The sequence below is a fragment of the Manacus candei genome, unplaced genomic scaffold (assembly GCF_025592945.1).
Source record: "Manacus candei isolate 608988 ecotype Guabito, Panama unplaced genomic scaffold, ASM2559294v1 h1tg000037l, whole genome shotgun sequence".
Lineage (NCBI taxonomy): Eukaryota > Metazoa > Chordata > Aves > Passeriformes > Pipridae > Manacus > Manacus candei.
Window position 1 is genome coordinate 3282006 of NW_026138085.1, and position 19424 is coordinate 3301429.

Sequence of the window (19424 nt, forward strand, 5' to 3'; positions counted from 1 at the left end):
AGCCAAGTGCATTAGGGAGTCACTGCAGAAACTAAAAGCAAAAGTACTTTTGGTTTTCCAGTAATCTGCCCTCTGGTACTTCTTTTAGAAGGAGGAAGGCAGCTCAAATGCCAGGTTGTAGTTCCTCTTTCACCCACTGGTTCTTATCCCCTTTTCCAGAGCAGGACTGAGATAAAAGAGGAATGACTTGACTTGTAGTAATTTCAAATCTTTGGTGCTGGTCCAACATGTCTTTGTTTAAAAGGAGACAACCACATGTGAAAAACTTCATGCCCAGTTTTCTGACCTTTCTAATTAACTCATTAATTAATTACATCAGTCTTTCCAGCCCTGGTGGGCTTAATTTGGGCAATGTGGGCTAAAAAACCCTCTCAAAATCAGTAACCTGCTTATGGCTTTTTGCACTCCACATTTTCTGTTTAAAATAAAAATAGTCTGAGTGTAGGGAACCATACTATCATTGTACAGTTCAACCTTCAGTCTTTTGAGGGAAGAAGAAGAAAAGAAGAAGGAAAAGAAGGAGAAGGAGAAGAAAGAGTAGAAGCAGAAAAGGAGAAAGAGGAAGAAGAGGTAGAAAAAGAAGAAAAGAAGAAAAAAAGAAAAAGAAGAGAAAAAAGAAAAAGAAATGAAAAAGAAAAAGAAATGAAAAAGAAAAAGAAAAAGAAAAAGAGAAAAAGAGAGAAAAAGAAAAAGAAAGAAAAAGAAAAAGAAAAAGAAAAAGAAAGAGAAAAAGAAAAAGAAAAAGAAAAAGAAAAAGAAAAAGAAAAAGAAAAAGAAAGAGAAAAAGAAAAAGAAAAAGAAAAAGAAAGAGAAAAAGAAAAAGAAAAAGAAAAAGAAAAAGAAAAAGAAAAAGAAAAAGAAAAAGAAAAAGAAAAAGAAAAAGAAAAAGAAAAAAGAAAAAGGAAGAAGAAAAAGAAGAAAAAGAAAGAAAAAAGAAAAAGAAGAAGAAAAAGAAAAGGAAAAAGAAAAAGAAAAAGAAAAAGAAAAAGAAAAAGAAAAAGAAGAAGAAAAAGAAAAAGAAAAGGAAAAAGAAAAAGAAAAAGAAAAAGAAAAAGAAAAAGAAGAAGAAAAAGAAAAAGAAAAGGAAAAAGAAAAAGAAAAAGAAAAAGAAAAAGAAAAAGAAAAAGAAGAAGAAAAAGAAAAAGAAAAGGAAAAAGAAAAAGAAAAAGAAAAAGAAAAAGAAAAAGAAGAAGAAAAAGAAAAAGAAAAAGAAAAGGAAAAAGAAAAAGAAAAAGAAAAAGAAAAGGAAAAAGAAAAAGGAAGAAGAAAAAGAAGAAAAAGAAAGAGGAAAAGAAAAAGAAGAAAAAAAAGAAACTTCGGCAGTATTAATAGAAGACAACACAAGAAAATGGATGTTTAATCTGTCAAACTCCACGTCTTTTCTTCAGCTTCTCTTAAGTCTTTGGCCTTTATAGGATGGTTGAAATTCAGAATAAGGTCACAAAGCAGGAGCTGGCTTTCCACTAAAAGACAAAGGGCATTTTGTCAGCACGGTGTTTAGGCAATGGCGGCTGCTCAGTGAAGGGCACCTACACAAGCACTTTCTGAAGTGTTCGTCTGTCGACTCATTCACGGATTTAATGGGTGGCCTTGTTTTATTTACTTCAAGACATTTAAATTAAAATTAGTACTAATCGTATTAGAAGACTAGCAGTGTTTGTGCAGAGGAATGGCTTCTGACTATCCAACAGGTTTGCCGTGATTAATTCACCTGATTCTATTGCTACATGTAACTACTGCTTCCTTAACTTGTCCAAACACCAGCAAATCTCCTGTTTCATTACATGAAAACAGTTGCACCCCAAGGGAAACCGAGCCCTTCACAACCCTTAAAACTCCTTAAACACCCTCTGGTGTTACTGGAGGATGAAGGCAGAGTTACCATTCAGCTTCTTCAACTCGCTGGACATTTTGTCAACACTTTTAATCGCAGCCTCGAGGTTAAACTGCCCAGCAGCAGCAGCGGTTTTGGTGCCCTGAGTGAAAGAGGAACAAAACATAACTGGCAGGGTTCATAAACTCATTGAAATAGCCACGAAATTGTTTTCTTTGATTTTCTTAATTAATATTTTAGTTAAAACTTTCCCTGTTTTATAATTGTCCGCTTAGATATGGCAAATTGCAAGTATGGAGGGGTTTTTTTCTGCCACTTTTTTTTTTTTTTTTTTACAAACAGCTGCAATGATGAGTCCTGGTTACAATTTCCTCTCCTCACCAGCATTTGTTTCGTTTTTGGTTTTGACCTTTTTCCTGCAGAATCAAAGTTAAAATGAGTCCAGTAATATCATCAGCCACAAGATGGAGCTGATGTGACATTAATGTGCATAAGGAAATGGTCACTATTAGCACTGAGTGTTAATGAACCTGCCACAACCTGCCCCAAAACATTTGTGTCTGTGCAGGTAATTAGTTTCTAAACAACATCTTTTTGCTTACTTTGGAAATCACATTCCCTCCCTTTAACATTTACTTAAAACCCAACCAAAATCTAGAGACAATTAAGACTAGGAACCATTTGAATTAAGTATAATTCCAATTTTCAAATTTGTACTAGACTCCTTTTAAGTTTTTTTTTTTCTCTTAGGAGAAATATCAAAGAGAAATGCACATATCACGTTTTCTGGCCTAGTTATAAGCTCTTTATTTATCATTCAGAAATTCTAAAAATAAAATCTGGGAAAACTCTGGGTGACCCATAGATAGTGTTCACTATGTGGAACAACTCAGCACTTTGAGAAATATGACTAAATGAGTTACCATACATTTAACATTGATTCTTTATCTGAGTCCCTCTTCCCTTCACACGGTGGCTTTATTTGGAGTTCATCAGCCAGGGCCAAAGATCCTAAAAAGACAACCCTCAAATTATTGAGGATTAATACATATAATATGTATTTGTATATATCTCACGTAAAAATACATAATAGCATTTGAAAACTATAATGATTAGACCTCATTTTCATTAGTGTTTTTTGAAAGTAGAGTCAAACAGGTGAAACAGTTTTAATTCTTGAGGAAGAATAAAAATCTTGGATTTTATTTATTTTACTTTCTTTTTGAGACAGAATTCCAGAATTTTTTAGGAGTTAAACATGAAGTCACTAATAGTGAATAAGCCTATATATAATGATATGACTTTTTTTTTTAATTGAAAACTTTCTGAGAGATCTAAAAAGGCACTGAAATTGTTTTCTAATATCAGTTTATGGAAGGAAAAGCTAAAGCACACACGAAAATAGCCAAGTGTTGACTGTGATGGGGCATCTCCCCCAGGCCACACTGTGATCTGAGATTCTTTAGGTGACTTTAAAACAGTGTCTGCTGGTCAGTGACAGAGCTGAGATTAAATACCAGATCCTTGGGCTCTTTCTTCCCCCATTCTTCCTGCTCCTCTCTCCTCACGGATCAGGACACCCTCAGGTGAGCTGGAGTGTGTGACCTCACTGGAGAGCTGTTTCAACGCTAAAAAAAAGGGAGAAAATGGGATTGTTGTTTCACCCTGGGATGTGTTTTCAGAACAGGCACAATGAAATGATAATGTCTGCCCTGCTCAGCAACAGGGCAGACACCGAGCCCCTCTGGGAGTGCCCCCAAATGCCCCACAGTGAGGGCACAGCTCATCTGGGCTCCCTTGAGGATGAAGCCCCTGCCCAGGGGCACCAGCTTTGATGTCCCCCTGAGTTGAGGGAACCCCACAAACCTTGAGGGTTTCCCTGCTCCCTGGCTGCCCTTCCAAGCAGCAGAGCAGAAGGAGTGTCCTGCTGGAATCCCAGAATCAGAGAGAGCAGTGGCAGGTACCTCCCAGGCTGCTCAGGCTGTGCTGGCAGCTGCCCCCTGTCCCGGGGGTGCTCCATGGGCAGAGCCATGGGCACCAGTCCCTGCATGGCACACGGGCACAGAGCCCTCAGCTCCAGGGGCTGCTGCCCTGGGCCTTCCAGGTGTCACCTACAGGGATGTCCCGACTGCTCCTGAAGCACAGCCAGGCCCTCTGAGCACCCCATTCCCTGGCAGGAAATATCCCAGAACATCAGATACTTCAGGGGGATTTTGGTGCTCCTTTCCTGCTGCCATGGAGTTGTCTGGGCTGTCCCTGAGGAAACCACCACAGCCCCTCATCATATGTCTCTGCTGCTCCTTCCCCCACACATTCTTCCCCTGCTCCTGTGTGCTCCCTCCCATAGGACACAGTCCTCCAAAACTTCTCCAACGTGTAAAATGGTTTATGTTGGAAGGAACCACAAAGGTAATCTGCTTTCAAGCAGACACCAAGGGACATCTTCCACTAGACCAGGTTGCTCCAAGCCCCATCCAACCTGTCCTTGAGCACTTCCAGGTGCTGGTGGGGTCTGCAGGCAGCAGCCACACGGCCCTTTCCACCAGCAGTGAGGACACTGCTGTCACCACAGCCTGGCTGTGCCCTGGCTCCTTCCTGGTAGCCACTGGGCCAAGCTGGTCCCTCCACTTTGGAACAGCCCCCCTGGTCTGGGGCAGGCAGGAGCCCACCTGGGCAGGGGGATGTGCAGACCCCACACATGGGCAGCCCAAAGGCTTCACTGCCTGATGTTCGTCAGCAGGGAAAGCCCCCCGTGGTGTGTCCCTCTTCCAGCACCTCAGGGGTCAGCAGGTTGCAGGAGCCCTGGAGGAGTTATGATTTTAGGAGTGGGAGGTGAAAAGTAACCACAAATGCTGCAAGGGCTGAAGAAGAAATGAAGAGAGGGCTGAGGTGTCAAGGGGGGTGGGGAATGGTGAATGAATTTCCTCTTGTCCTTTGAGAGCCCATTGCACATTGCAGCAACCCATATATAAAACTAATTTATCATCAACTTAAATTCACATGGAGTAAGCTACGATGAGCAAAGCTCAGATCATGAACCTAAATTCAAGGAAGACAAGAGAGGCACTTTGCTAGACAGATTTATCAAGTTAGACTGTGTCTAAACACCCAGTCAAACACTGCCCTCAGATGCACATCCCTGACTTGAGTTCAAACCAACAAAACCTGCTAACTAATGAGCTGGACTTGGGAACTGCTCATTTCTTCCCCAGCGTGTGCCCTGCAGTATTTAAAGCCAGGGACACCAAGCAAGGGAATGACAGCCAGCACTTTTCTTTAATCTACTGAAACCACTTTTCCTGCTGCTCAGAATTCATCTGTATTTTGAACTTGCTGTTTGGCACCAGTGGAGAAGGAGTTCCCAGTACCTCAGAGGAGAGTGGAATGACTTGGGTGTGCAGTAGAGGACAGATGGGTACAGCAGTCAGCTGCCTGCCATTTACTGGCTCTGCCATTCTCCATCTTTTCAGGGTGTGCTTTCATAACAAATTCTTCTTTAAAAGAGAGCATTCTACGTGTATTGGTTTATGACTGTGGGGAAGCTGAATTGCAACTCAGAACAGCGTTTTCTGGTTAAGCACAATTAAAGTGTGATTCAAAAAGAAAACATGATGTGCTGCTCAGATTGTGGGGCTTTCTGGAGATGAGAAACACAGGGGAGGAAACACTTCACATCTGCACTAATTCCTGTACTCTCAGTCTACAACCTCTTGCAGGACCCCGGGGCAAAAATTTGAATGTGCTCTTCCTGTGTGCCCCTAAAGAAAAAGTCCATCAGAACCTGGTGATTTTGTTGGTAGAAAACTAAAGTATAGCTGCATACAAAAGAACATGCAATGTATCTGCTCTGTATAGAAGAACCTACAAAGGTATATATAAACATAGGTACAAAAAGGTAAAATGGTAACCAGCAAGTTCCTGAAAACATTGGTGTCATTTTCTTCACTAACCTGTAAAGCAGAATGCTTCAAATGATAAGCCCCTGTTTATGTAAGTTTACTTTCTACCTCGTTTTTTTCCTACATCCTATAAATAATCTTTTGCATCGTACTTAAATTCTTCTGTAAACTAACTGCAGAAGGAAAACAGAACATTGAAATGACCAGAAAAATTATATTAAGATACATACAGTAAACTGAGTTGCCAGAATTAATTGGACAAACCAAAGAGAGAGGGTCTCAAAAGCAAGGCCTTTCTAAAAACAATCTTCAATAATGTGAGATATTAACAAGCAAGAAGACCAGAAGTGCAGGAGGTTGACTGTACGTGGCATTTTCTTCTAAGAAAAAAAAAAAGGAGTGAGAGATATTTAATTTCTGCAGTCAAATTTACTTGGAACTGAAGTACTTTCTGGGTTTCTTTATAAGGTAGTATTTCAAATTGAAAGGTGAAATTAATAGTGTGAATTATTGAGTTACACCTCCGAGAGTTCTCATCAGTGTTGCCAACAATTTCATATCAAGCTGTCAGTCATGAGCTGTAGTTTCAGCTTTCCCTGAAATAAACCCCCAGGTTTATGTGCAAAGACACACAGAGGTGAAGCTGATTGTACCTCCCTTTAATCACAGGCTGCTCCAACACACAAACAGCTCTGCCCCCGGAGGCTTTCGGAGAACACGCTTGGTTATGGGAAATGGAGCTGGTCAGGCACCTTTATGGACGTCAGATAAAGACAGAATTACTACCAAAGCAGTTCTCTAAGGAGGAGGAAAGATTGGGAAGACTAGAAAAGTATTTGAGGATGTGAAATTAGGATCATGATGTGAACCAGCAAGCACTGCAGGCACCTAAAACACGGCAGATCACTTTACAGAACTGCCTTCCTCAGCTCTGCAGCAAAATTACTCTGACTACAATTCCTGGCAAAATAAAACAGTTAAATACACAACCACTGAATAGGAGGGTTTCAAAACAAGGGATATACAAGATTATTTTCGTGTATAATCACAGATGAAGCAGAAAGACAGAGACCATGATCTCATATTGTTACAAAGATGTTTTAAAGAAAATGTTTTAAAGGGAAGTAGAAAAAAAAAATCTACTGACTTCAAAGTCAAACAATATTTTAATATCTATTAATAAACATTAATAAAGTTAATTAATCTATTAATAAACATTATTAGAGTGTATCTTTTAAGGAAGTCATATTTACAATGGAGATGACATATAAGGAACTCACAGAATCATCAAGGTTGGGAGAGACCTTCAAGATCATCTAATCCAACCACCAACCCAGCACCACCATAATCACCCCTAAACCATGTCCCCAAGTGCCATATAAACTTCTACTGAAAATATTACCATTTGCTGTTACCTTGAAAGCTTTATCTTTCATAAAAATGTCCTAGTGGGTCTAATAGGAGAGTCTGAAGTTTCAAGGCACGTTATTAAACTTTCACATGAAAAACTCTGACAAAAGGGAAACTGATTTTTCACCATTGCTTCAGTATGAAAACTGAATCCTGATTGCAAGGAAAGTCGAGCAGAAACCAAACCAATCTACACAGAAATCACTCATCCTCGACATATGACAGTTATTTCTGATAGAATAATGTGTTTCATAAGCTTTAGAGCACAGGCTGGGTTTTGGGCAATGAAAACTGGTAAATGCTGATGGACAAAAAAAAAAAAAAAAAGCTGACCAGATCATGGTAGAAAGAGAGTAAAGCAAAAGCCAGACTTTGTCTTTAAAAGCTACAGTGCAAGTTGAGACAAAGAGTGACAGGTAGAAAAGATTGCCAAGAAGTGGACTTGCCTTAATACACGGTCAGGAAACAGGGAGAGTAAACCCTGGGTTAAAATGCATATTTGTGACATAGTATAACGAGTGAAACTCGTTTGCTTGGGGACTTTTCAGCCAGAAAACGTCAGGATATTATGCAACACACGATGTTACATTGCAATACATCATGTCACGTTACAGCATGCAACACTTTTTTTTTGAGACTCTTTAAATAATACTTGATTAGGACAACCTTAACCCCGGTCACGTTGCACCTACAGAACGAAAGCGTTCTCAGCCTTTCACAGCTGAGGGGTAATTAAGAAACTGATACAAAAAACCCTAAATACGGCTGAACCCATGCAAAATCCTGCCCTTAATTTAGACAGGGCTCGTCCGCGCACTTTGCTTTGCTGATCGCCGCGGGCAGAGGGTGTCGGGCTCGGGGACACGAATCGTTGCTCTCCCTTTGAGATACTGAGTTTCACTGCAGCAGACCCCGGACAGCAACGCTGTTCCTCCCTGCAGCAGGCAGAGAACAAATCCCGGAGGGGAAAACGAACAGAGCCCTGTTTCCTTCTCTCTCTTTGCCCAGGAAATGTTTTCCTGCTCGGTGCTCTGTTTTCCGAGCTCCCAGAGCAGAAGGTTTTAACATCTCGGATGTTCTTGTCTTCTGCAGTTTAAATTCCAACACTGAACCCACAAGGTGCTTCCTGCTGCTCTAAAATGTATTTCTGAAAGGACCCCATTTGATAATCTGGAAAGTTCTTTTATGCAGTAAAAGGTTTTAAACTATAATTTTATTAAATGTATTATTTAATTATATGACATGCTAAAGATGGGAATATTCAATAACTGAAGACAAGTGCCTGCATAATGCTGATACAGATAGAATCATGTGCTGAAACTGGTTAGTTGGTATGAATAACTTTTATGCAAAAAGAAAGGCATATTTCCAGCAGCTGTTTAATTTATAACATTTGTGCTGCTCAGGTTTTTTTAATGAAGTCAGGTAACTGGGTGGTGAATTTTTTAAAAGATGAACAGTAAATATCAATTAAGTTCTGGCGGGATAATTTGTGAAATTAATCATTAATGTTATCCTTAGTGGAACTTTGGGAGATTCACTAGTATTTTTGCTTTCTTCATGTGTCACAGAAAGAGATGACTACTGAGGAGAGCTTGGCAGGCAAACAGGAATTGGAAACACAGCTATTCTTGCAGGGGGGGTTAAAGTGAAATTCAGGTCCATTCACGAGCTCAGTGGAAGATTTTCAAGAAATATTTAGAAATTCTTCATGATTTTTGGATTTCACAATAAAAGCAATTTCTGGTGCCATCAAATATTTTCCCACTGATAGTAAAACCACCGAAATGACACAGGACTTGATGCAACTGTGAACGTTTACTCCATTATCAGCTGCCCAGAACCACAGAACTGTATCTGTGTTTAGCTCTTAACTGCACTCACATCTTTTTCCCTACATCCTGTCACACACCAAATGAAATTCAGGAAGATTTTGCTCACCCACCCAGGAAAAGTGAGTTCATAAAGCAAGGAATTGTGAAATTGTCTCCAGATCCTACCAGTGATTCCAGATTGCCTCTTGGAAAATGCTGAGCCCTTTTGATTGAGATGGCATTACTTAATAGCTCTGGTTTTATAGATATTTCCCCACTGCTGTTTTATCTCCCTGGCTTTTCACAGCAGTAACAGCCCAGTGCCTGAAATACTGCAGGGAGATATAAGGCAAAGTGTTTCTATCACTATGTCAAGTTTATCATTTGCTACACAGCAAATTATCCCTTCCTAATTTAAATTCATTTAGCACTGTAGACTGTAATGGTTAGAGACAAGATGTAGATATCACAGCTTCTATTAACTGCTTCTATTGTAATTATCTCCATTATTTTTCATTTGCCAGCTTGCATACATTACTACACGAAACACCCTGTCAGCATTAGAGGTACAGAAATGAGAACTGAACAAAAGAATGACATTCTGCTCTGGGAAATGTTATTATCATTGTGAAATTACAGGCTTGATTACTTTTGTTGCTTTATCAGAAGGCTGCTTTTTGGATTAAGTCATGAAATGGCCAGGAGGAGGCACAACAAAACATCCTGAACCAATGCCTGCCTCAGCTGTTCAACTGAGCATTTCCCTGTAACTAAGGCTTTTCATAAATTGGTTTTCTGAAATTAAAAAAAAAAAAAAAAGTCTTAATTTTTGCAACAACAATTGTACAAATACAGCTGTGTCACAAATTCCACTGTCAGCATTAAAATCTGAAAGCTGGAGTGGCAGAAGCAGAGCAAGAGAGAAGCCACTAGATGCCCTCCTTCCCACAGCCAAGATGTGTTAAAGTTAAGAGGAAAGTGGCATCGTGCTTGCTGAACAGGCTGCTGGTTTAGTGCAAATGTGAACATGACAAGAAAGTAATAGATGTCAGATAATTAATGCCTTAATAGCATCTTGTATCAGCTTATCCTGTAATCCTGGGGGAGGTTGTGGCAGAGGAAGGAAGGCACACACCCACAGGAGCTGCTCCCACGCTGGGCTGTCAGTGCTTATCCCTCACAGTGCCACCCATGGCAGGGAATTCAGGCTCAGCCAAACAACCCCGAAGGAAGCCTTTTCCTTTCTGTTCACCCCAGTGACAGTTGGGAGAACTGCATCTCCCCTTGCTGAAGTTGTCTTTGACTCCAGCTCTTGCACTTATCTTGTGGAAAATCTCCTGTTCATGTACCCTGGTCAGGTGTGTACCTGGGGGAACTGCCTTGTTCATGAAGTCACATTAAGTTCTGAAATAACAAAGTAAACTGAAACACTGGCATTCAATCAGATTCTTTTAGCAGAAGAGAGAATGAGTGAAACCAGTTGTTTCAACTGGAGTTGGACAGTCTTTCAAATGTGAACGAGACCACTCTGGAATAACTGTGACCTAAGTTAAAGAGTTATTAGCTGTGATCACCTTGTGCAGCTACTTGGCATCAAAGACTAACAGCTGTCACCATCCTTAGAGGGGTTTAACAGACATGTAGATGTGGCATTTGGGGACGTGGTTTAGTGGTGGCCTTGGTAGTGCTGGGATAATGGTTGGACTTGATGATCTTTGAGGTCTTTTCCTTCCTAAACAATTCTATGATTTTATGTTTTCAGAAATGGGAAGTGAGGCCTTTCTCCCCCTTCCTTCACCAAACTTGGTTTATAGCTAAGAAATTAAAAATAATGTTAAAATTATATTCTTTTCAGGGTCTGTCCTGCTCAAATTAACTTTACATAGATACAATTGCTTTCATTGTTTTTCAAATAAAAATTATTTAAACCATACAATGAAACTGTACGAGAAAAAGAAAAAATAACCCAAAACTCCTCAAAAGGACAAAAACGGGAATTTGGAAGATTGCTCCAGGAACCAGTCTGACAGTTGATAATTTCTCTTGTAGACTCTAAGGGGGTGAAATCTCTAATGACATTACTAGATTTATTTGGAACCACAGAGAAATTATTTTATGACTAATCAGGCACATTTAAATGCAGCAAAATACATACAGTTACACACAATCCCCATTTCTGTGCATTCTGGTATATTAGCACTGACATAACCAGAGAAATGCTGTGCAATCCTTTTTTATTGTGCCCATTTTTCAGCAAGTTTGGAAGTTAGACAAATCATAGAAAGGGCCATGTTATTTGATTATCAGATGGGTGCATTGTAGGGATACACTCAAATTGCACCACAGCACAAAGCAATGGGAGGTGCTTCCTTCTCCCAAATAAGGCAGGAGGTGGCTTTAAAGGGAAATAAAAGAAGTCTGTCCTAATAGTTTCAAATGGTATGAACAAGAAATAACACCATGTATAAATTTTACTGAGTAGAATGTGAAATAAAGCTGTCCAGAGTCAGCAACTCTGGCAACACACCTGCCCTGCAAATCCAGGCACCCCTTCAGTGCCCTCACCTCCCTGTACCCCCACATGTGATGTACCTGCAGATCATTCCAGCAGGGTAAGAAGCAGATTCCAGCCATCACCAGGTAATGCCAACTGTCTCTTTGCTCTCTGGGGCTGTGTCAGCTGGGTGGTGACTCAGATAAACTCACAAAAAATGTTTTCTGTTGGAGTTTACTGGAGTCACTACAGAGTGACATCAATAAAAGGTTCCATAAAGCCTCTTCTTGGGTTTCAGCAAATCCAGAAGCAATTAATAATTACACACTGCACCTACTACCCTCATCACAGATAGTCTAAAATCCAGACTGGCTGGATTCTGTGCAGAATTGCATATTATATGATTGCTTGCAAACAGAATATCCTATTCCAGACCAGCAGATGCTTTAGTGACCCCTCAGCAGGAGACAAGACCATTTCCTGGGCCTTCATAAACTTACTTGGTGAGGCTTTCTCCTTTGACATCCCAGGTATAATTTCTGGAAGTGTGATTAAATACTGAAATACAGGGGTGCTTTCTTTGCTCTGTATTACAGCCAGGCAGGTCTTGCTTTCCAAAATCACCTTACTCAGCTACAACCATCATCAGCAGCAATGCTTGGACAGGGTCAGTCAGCCTTGCAGACAGCACAGCACAAACATCTCAAGACAAAAAAAACATCCTTCCTGCAGGGAATTGTGGGTTCAGCCAGAAACATGTTTACAAAGCACTGGATTAGGCTCTGGACACACCAAGGAAATAAAAACGACCCATTGGAAGTGGATCTTTGCAAGTTACTTTAACAGAAGGTTATTTTTGTTCCTTTCTTCCTTAAGAACTTGAGGAATTTGATATGAAACAGTTAGTTTAACTTTGGAGAATTCATAGACATCCACAGATAACATTGCTTGACAGGTATTACACCCATTTCCTAATCCATTCACATTATTCCCCTGTACAGTCCTCAGAAGGAATGGAAATAAAGCAGATTATTTCTTAACACCTAATACTGCTTAATATCTCTTTTGACACGTCTGGGACATGTAAATCATTATAAATTTCCTTCTAAAGTTAAATGAGATATACTGAAATTAAGTAAAATGGAAAGGCTAAGAATGTTCTGACGTTAATTGCCAATTTAGGCATAATATTGCAAGTTTTTTGCTGCTGGGAATTGTAAGTCCTAACTCTAAATGAGGAACCTGTGAAACTGAGAACTTCTTTGCATGTGTAAATGTTTACCTTTTCTGCACAAAATTATCTCAATATTTTATTCTCCAACTCCCTCCTGTAATTTTCATCTGAATTAGTGTTGCACAGAGACATTTACTTTTGAATTTACACTCTTGCAGGGGAAATTTTAAGAAAAATGAGCAGCTACAAATTAGACTGTTCACTGCTGTCAGGCTCCTTGTTTGTGGTTGTAATGAATCAGCAGGTTTTGCTACAGAACTGCAGAGGTTACTGTGCCTCACATTAGATTTTCCATGTCCCTGGTTGTGCTATCACACCTTTCTTTATATTTTACCAGTTTTTTGTCCTATCATGTTCTCACACAGGTGAGAGAGAGGCCAAAAAAAGCCATTGGTTGAATTAGGAAATGGTCCAAGAAGCCACAAAATCTCTTGACTGGAAGAATTAGGGAAACTAGTTCCTATCTCTGAGAGGAGACCTGGACTCAGAGTGGGTCCCAGACTTCAGCCTGGGCTTTGCCTACAAAAACAGACCTAAGGAGCTGTCCCTGAACTAAATCCATGAGAGCACAAAAATGGTGTTCAATCAGAAGCACAAGATTTTCCTTTTTTAGCTTTGTGTTAGTGAAGATTTGAATACAGCAAAAAGAAATTTGGCCTTTAAGGGCTGAAGTACTTTGTCATTCCAGTAACTGGGCAGTTAAAATCTGTGTGTGTCCCTGAAATCAAGGAAGAAAGAAAAGAGGGAGAACAAGTATCACAGAATAACAGGACTCTGCTTAAATAACTGCTTTTGTCTGGTACATATCCCTTAGTAATACACATAAATAATTTTTATGCTTTATCATATGATCATAACTTGTGATCTTTGCTACCTTGGCTGATACCAAGAACTGAGCACTGAGCTTCAGGATCATTTCAGCCTCTGCTTTGTGCTCATCACTTTATCTCCTTTCAGCAGCCACACCCTCTCCTGACTCCTCCTTATTCCTCACAGGAAGCAGTGGGCCTCCCCTGAAAGTCATGAGAACATTTATTTTCTGGAGAAATGATGACATTTTACTGCCCAAGCTTTTTAGAACACCCAGGTTATATTGCTCCAGTGGCTGCTTTTTATAGCTTTCTCCTCTAGCAAGAACTTTCAATATAAATGTTTGAGAAAAACACAAAAAAAACAGCAAAGAGAGAATTTAGAAATGTAAAAGCCTACTCTGACTTGTTTAAATCATCATATCTCATCAGAGGAATGTGTCTTGAGTATACATAAAAAATCCTAGCCCCTCCTGTAAATCAATATTTGGTGAAGCAAATATTCATCAGCTCTCTAATACTCAATGTTTAATTACCTACTAGTTGGGTTTTCCCTCAAGAAGTCCATCTTCTAACCATCATAAGTTTGTTTTTGATAGCTGTACCACTGGAAAAAAAGCCTGTAAGTGCCCCAAAAATATCCACAAGTACAATTATGTGCTTATTCCAAAATAAAGTCAATGTACTTCACCAAAATGATTCATGCAAGGTTAATTTTCTTACTTCATTCTTAACAGTTTCTCTGACACAAAGGTTTCCCAGTTGGTGAACACTGCTGGGTAGCATGGCCTGGGTCACTTTTTGAAAAGGCTGCCAGAAGTAACCTTGGTGTCATTATTCATTAGCACTTTGATCACATTAGCGAGGATTTGTTGGCAACTGTTGGTGCAATAAAATACATTTTAAATGCTTTGGCTGTAGAGTCTGCTGTGCCTAATCAGACTGGCACTGCCTGCTGTTGAGAAGTGTTGCATGATTTACCACTTTGCCTAGGCACTCTCAGTTGATTAAATCCCTCTTTCCCTGCTGCTGGGCAGCAGAACTGGCAGCAGCGAAGCATCTTTAATATTCTGTGTAGTGCAGCTCTAGAGCTCTTGGAATACATAAGCCCAAATTTTGGTTTAAAAGCTCCCTAAATTTGATTTGACTTGGCTGCAAATAGGCAACCTGAAGATGAGCAGGTAAAATGTTACAGCTGATGCAGAAGACATTTAAATTTGCACCTCCCGACGTACTCCAGCCCGAGGTGAAGTTTAACTGTGAGTGAGAGTTCGAGTCACTGGTGCATTCACACCTCATCCCCCTGCAGAGCTGCCAGAATAGTGAGCCTGCCACTTAGGATGCAGGATCCAGCAGCTGGAAAAGGGACATTCAGTCACTTCAAATAAAGCTCTGTACACCTGTCAGATGCTTAAAATTTCGGGACAGTGCAAACAGTTCATGCTGTGAACAGTAACCTGATTAATAGGCCCATTAACAACACATTGGATTGTTTTTAGAAGGGATCAATCTGAGTAATATGATTATTAACAATTAGCTATTCTGTTGTTCCTATTCATTTTCCAAGCCTTAATGGTGTGAGCAGTAAATGGAAGCACTTTGGAGTGAGTTGTTTAGCTGTTGATTGGACTGTGTCTGACACTATTCACTCCAGTACTGATGTGGATAACTATTCAAGCAATGAGAATTTGGGCCAGAAACATGAGTATGGCAGTTTGGCTCACCGTGACTCTAACACAGGAAAGAAAATGGGATAATCTGACTTATGTATTTAAACTTTTGCAGGGCTTTCAGGGTAAAATTTAAAATTTTTCAGGGATTGTGTTCCTGTGTAAGGAAAGCAATCCATTTATTCCAATGTTCTGCCTTTTTTTTTTTTTTTTGCAGGCTCACAATAGTGATTTTCCCCTCTGTGTCCTCAATAAAGAAAGTAAAGAAGAATGAGAGGTGGGTATTGTCTTTTGTGGCAGCAGCAGAAGTTAATTACACCTTTAAAACTTCTTTATATCAATGAATCCAAGCTACTTAAGGCAAAATGAAGCCTCCTTTAAAGCAAGGTCACCACCTGAAATGAACTATATCAAGAGCATATTTCCTCACCCAACAAACCCCTTAAAATTAGAATCATGTCAGCTCTTTGTACATTAATATAGATTTTCCCTATATTTTTGTTCCCTGCAAAACCAGCATGTAAACATGTGAGCATGGATTCTGTGCTTTTGCATCACTGATAGGGTGAATTACTCCAAGCAAGATTTTCACTGTAGTGTCTTTGTATGATTTGCAGGCTGAGAAGAACTCAGTGTAGTTCTTGAATCCCAAGCTGACAGGGATCCAGTGGTGTGGTTGGGGGGCTGGTGGGACAAGCAGCTAGGATTCCTGTGGCACAGTCAGGACAGAAACCCAGATTGCCATTTGAGACTCATTTTTACACATTTACACTTCAGCAGATCTCAAAACCTCACTTAAAAACATTATTTCCTTTCATTCCCCATCCTATCCACCTGTTTTGATACAGCCAGCACTAAAATATTTCCATGATATAAGCAAGGATGTGTTTATTGTCAGCACTAATGCATTTAATATTTCCCAGGAACTCATTAAATGAGAAGCTGATCCCACGAGCTTCCCAAACCACAACAATCGGGAACAGTAACTCACGACTCCCACCAAGGGGCACTGTGTCACTAAACGTCCCTCACCACCTATTCTACACTAAAAAAAAAGTTATTGTGCAAGTCACCTATTTAGCATGAAACTTGGAACCACATACACATCTTTTGTCACTTTTAGATGAAGGTAATCACTTTTATTAACGTGTTTCTGCTTTTTTTATTCCTCAGTCAACATCTTGTTAGGTGTAGGATTCACAAATTGACTAAATTAAGATATGCTTTTGAAAAATGAGATGGAATTTACTTATTCACAAATGCTTGGGTATTTCAGAGGGAAACAGAGGTGTATATACAAAGGATGAAATATATAAAGGATTTACTGTCCAGAAACTGGGGGGGGGGACGACACTGGAAGGTGTTTGGAGACAGGATTCAATTTAAAGTTTAGGTGTGATATACAGGGGACTAACAAATCCTTTGCATGCTAAACAAAAACCAAATGAGGAGATGTTCAGCAGACCCTGCTTTAGGGAGTCTGAAAACAAGGGTCAGGACAAACCTGAACCAGTGTGTTATCATAAAAAGAATTCCCATGGAGATGTCAGTCTTTTCCAAGGCTAAGAAGTGAAAAAGAAAAACTTTGGTCTTCCAAATGAGAGATTTTCCAAGAAGGCAGAAAAATGAAAAGGAAGGCATTTTTAATAACAGTCGGTGGGCAAACAAAATGCTTGGTGACTGCTGAAACTTGGCCAATGTGCAGATGGTTTTTGTAATTAGAGGACAAATTCAAGGAGAGCAACACCATCAACCTTAACAAACCTTCAGGTGGAACAAAGTCGTCAGCAGGAGCACACCAGTCCAGAGCTGGTGTGGAGCTGAACTCTTATCTCCCAGTTCTTGCCTTCTATTATCTCCAGGGTTGTGTGCAGTGCAATCAGATCCAAGCTACTCTCCTTTACAGCAGCTCTTTGTTCCAGATAAAAATTGTCATGAGAACTTAGAATGAATCATGGAATGGTTTGGGTTGGAAGGACCTTAAAGCTCATCTTGTTCCACCCCCCTGCCATGGGTAGGGACACCTTCCACTAGCCCAGGTTGCTCCAAGCCCCATCCAACCTGGCCTTGGACACTTCCAGGGATGGGGCAGCCACAGCTTCTCTGGGCAACCTGTGCCAGGGCCTCCCCACCCTCACAGAGGAGAATTTCCTCCTAAAATTTCAGAACTTTCTGGAGAATGTGGTTCTCTTATTTTTACACTACAATTTCTTCCTTTCTTTGTGATGTTTCCTGGCTGGTTTTCCTGTATTTTTGTAAAGATATTTGTAAGAAAACACTGTAGAAGGACCTACTTCTCTGTGTGTCTTATTTAATGAATTGGAGAATCTGAGGTTTACTCTGAAGAATAAATGAGTATTTTAAACTAACCAGAGTTAAAAACAGTTCAGCTGTAGTGGTTAAACTGTAGTAGTTAAACTCCAGCAGTTAAACACAGCAGAATTCAAGGGCACTTGCCCACACATCAGCTGGGAAAGGAACTATGACTATTTCTTCAAGCATTTGAAATACTTTAATCTTCCTAACCATTTTGCTTTTGAAACAAGGAAGATGCAAGAAGTTAAATGACTGTCCTCTTACCTCTGTTAGTCTGAGCAGCCAACCAGTGTCCTGCAGGTTGTTCAGGTCTCGACAACGAGGGGACCAGGCAGCTGTGGAATCCTTTGCAAAGGTATAATGCAGAAGCAATGTTTGACAGTAACTTCTAACATATCTCCTTTCCCTACTCTGCTTTTGCTATGATGTGCAACTCTACTACCAGGAGCCACCCAGCCATCCTCAAGATTTCTTTGCTGCCTTGTCTGAGCATTTTTCCACATATTTAACTTGGGATAGGAAAAAAGGCCATGTCTTGGGTGGATATAATTTCTTCTCCAAAGGTCACTATGGTTCATTTCCTTCTGCCTGTAACTCTGTGGTGTGGTCACAGCTGAGGTGACAACTGGGCAGAGAGGAAGGGTTGCAGAAGGAAGTGGCTCTCACAGCTTTTTCAGTAGTCAAAATTTGGTCAGGCCTGGGCCTGAAAGACTGATTGGGTGAGGCAGCAGAAGACTGTGGCTGCTCTATAAAAAAGAAAACTTTTTATGAGATCTTCTTTTTCTTTCTCTCCTCTCTATTTTTAGCATTATGGGAGGCTTAGTCTGGATTTCTGTCACCCTCACAATTTAGGATGCCCAGATGAGCAGTTTCCATCCATTGTACCAGGAAACTTCCATGGTGTGTGCTCAGGAAATACTTTAATGGTTTCAGGGTTGCAGCAACCCTTGCACAGCTGTTTCTGAGCTGGGTTCTGATCCACACTGCAGAAGTACCATCACAAACCAATTTAAGGGGTTGCTGTTAGGGAGATTAAGGCACACTAAGTGGGTGGCTGTTACACTGACTTTTGTTCAGCTGTTTCTATTTACAGGAATACATGACAGAGAATGCCAATTTTGTTGCTGTTGTTTATTTTGTAGCTCTCTGTACTATGTAAACTCAAAGGAGTGAGAATATACCATATACTTTTCTCATGCTCAGCTCTACCCAAATCCCAGACATTTAGAAGAAAACCTCAAAAACAGCAGGGGGAAATCTAATGTTTCTCAGCTCTTTCCTCATCTCACACGCTCAGAGACATAACCTGATGTGAATTTGTGACGCAGGTTAATTCAGGAACTCTTACTCATCAGGATTTGTCATTGCAGCTCAGTTGCTCTATGACTCTTCAGGAAGGCTATAATTTCTTTTTCATTGCAAATGGATTGCCTGGGATAAATACCTGCCTCTTATTTTGTAGGCAGAGAAGGTCAATAACAGCCTTTATAGGATCTCTCCATAAAAGGCGACGATAAATAACAGTTTAACCTCTAATCTATATTAACAGCCTGCCTTTATTTATTGTTTGAGTTGTGTGAAGACAAAGACAGGTAATCCAAAAGGAGCAGCTAATGACCTTCTTTTACAAGAGTGTAGATACCAGTGGGCAAAAACCATTTCAGCTTCAGCATCAAGCACGGGGCTATTTTGCAAAGAAACACTGCGTGTTAGTTGTTGAAACTTTTTCCTGCATTCCCCGAAACAAATGACACTCTTCCGAATATTTTAAATAAAGTCTTCCATGTTGACAATGCTAATATTATATTTTAAAATAGATTTGCCTTTGCGTGTTTTTCTGTCATTTTTTTATTGCATTTTATAAATCCCAGAGCAGAGATCCACCAGGCTCACTCTGAGAAAGCCCTGGGATTTCTTGGGATAGCATCACGCACTGGCACAGGT

The 19424-nt window shown here is 40.1% G+C and overlaps 1 protein-coding gene and 1 long non-coding RNA gene across 3 annotated transcripts in view; one reads left to right on the forward strand and one right to left on the reverse strand.

The window, feature by feature from the left end:
• Nucleotides 1–976: 976 nt before the first annotated feature.
• CUNH5orf58 (chromosome unknown C5orf58 homolog) lies at nucleotides 977–18764 on the reverse strand. Its single transcript, XM_051794282.1, has 4 exons — nucleotides 18717–18764; nucleotides 17745–17825; nucleotides 1883–1976; nucleotides 977–1463 (listed from the first exon to the last, which is right to left on the reverse strand). Exons 1-4 carry the CDS (start codon nucleotides 18762–18764, stop codon nucleotides 1357–1359), a joined length of 330 nt encoding a protein of 109 aa, XP_051650242.1. The 3' UTR covers nucleotides 977–1356.
• Nucleotides 18765–19335: 571 nt separating this feature from the next.
• LOC127473750 (uncharacterized) overlaps nucleotides 19336–19424 on the forward strand; it is a 39585-nt gene continuing 39496 nt past the window's right edge. The window contains exon 1 of one of the 2 annotated variants that reach the window (XR_007905582.1): nucleotides 19336–19422. This is a non-coding gene — a long non-coding RNA (uncharacterized LOC127473750). The remainder of the gene's footprint in view (nucleotides 19423–19424) is intronic. The other variant, XR_007905583.1, reaches the window with a different exon arrangement.

Excerpts from the sequence above, each read along its gene's own strand:
- CUNH5orf58 (XM_051794282.1), bottom strand. The coding sequence starts at position 18,764 with ATGAGGAAAGAGCTGAGAAACATTAGATTTCCCCCTGCTGTTTTTGAG. Across the intron at positions 17,826-18,716 it reads TTCCCCCTGCTGTTTTTGAG|GATTCCACAGCTGCCTGGTC; the intron begins GTTTTCTTCTAA and ends ACCTTTGCAAAG. Across the intron at positions 1,977-17,744 it reads GGCTGCTCAGACTAACAGAG|GGCACCAAAACCGCTGCTGC; the intron begins GTAAGAGGACAG and ends TCTTTCACTCAG.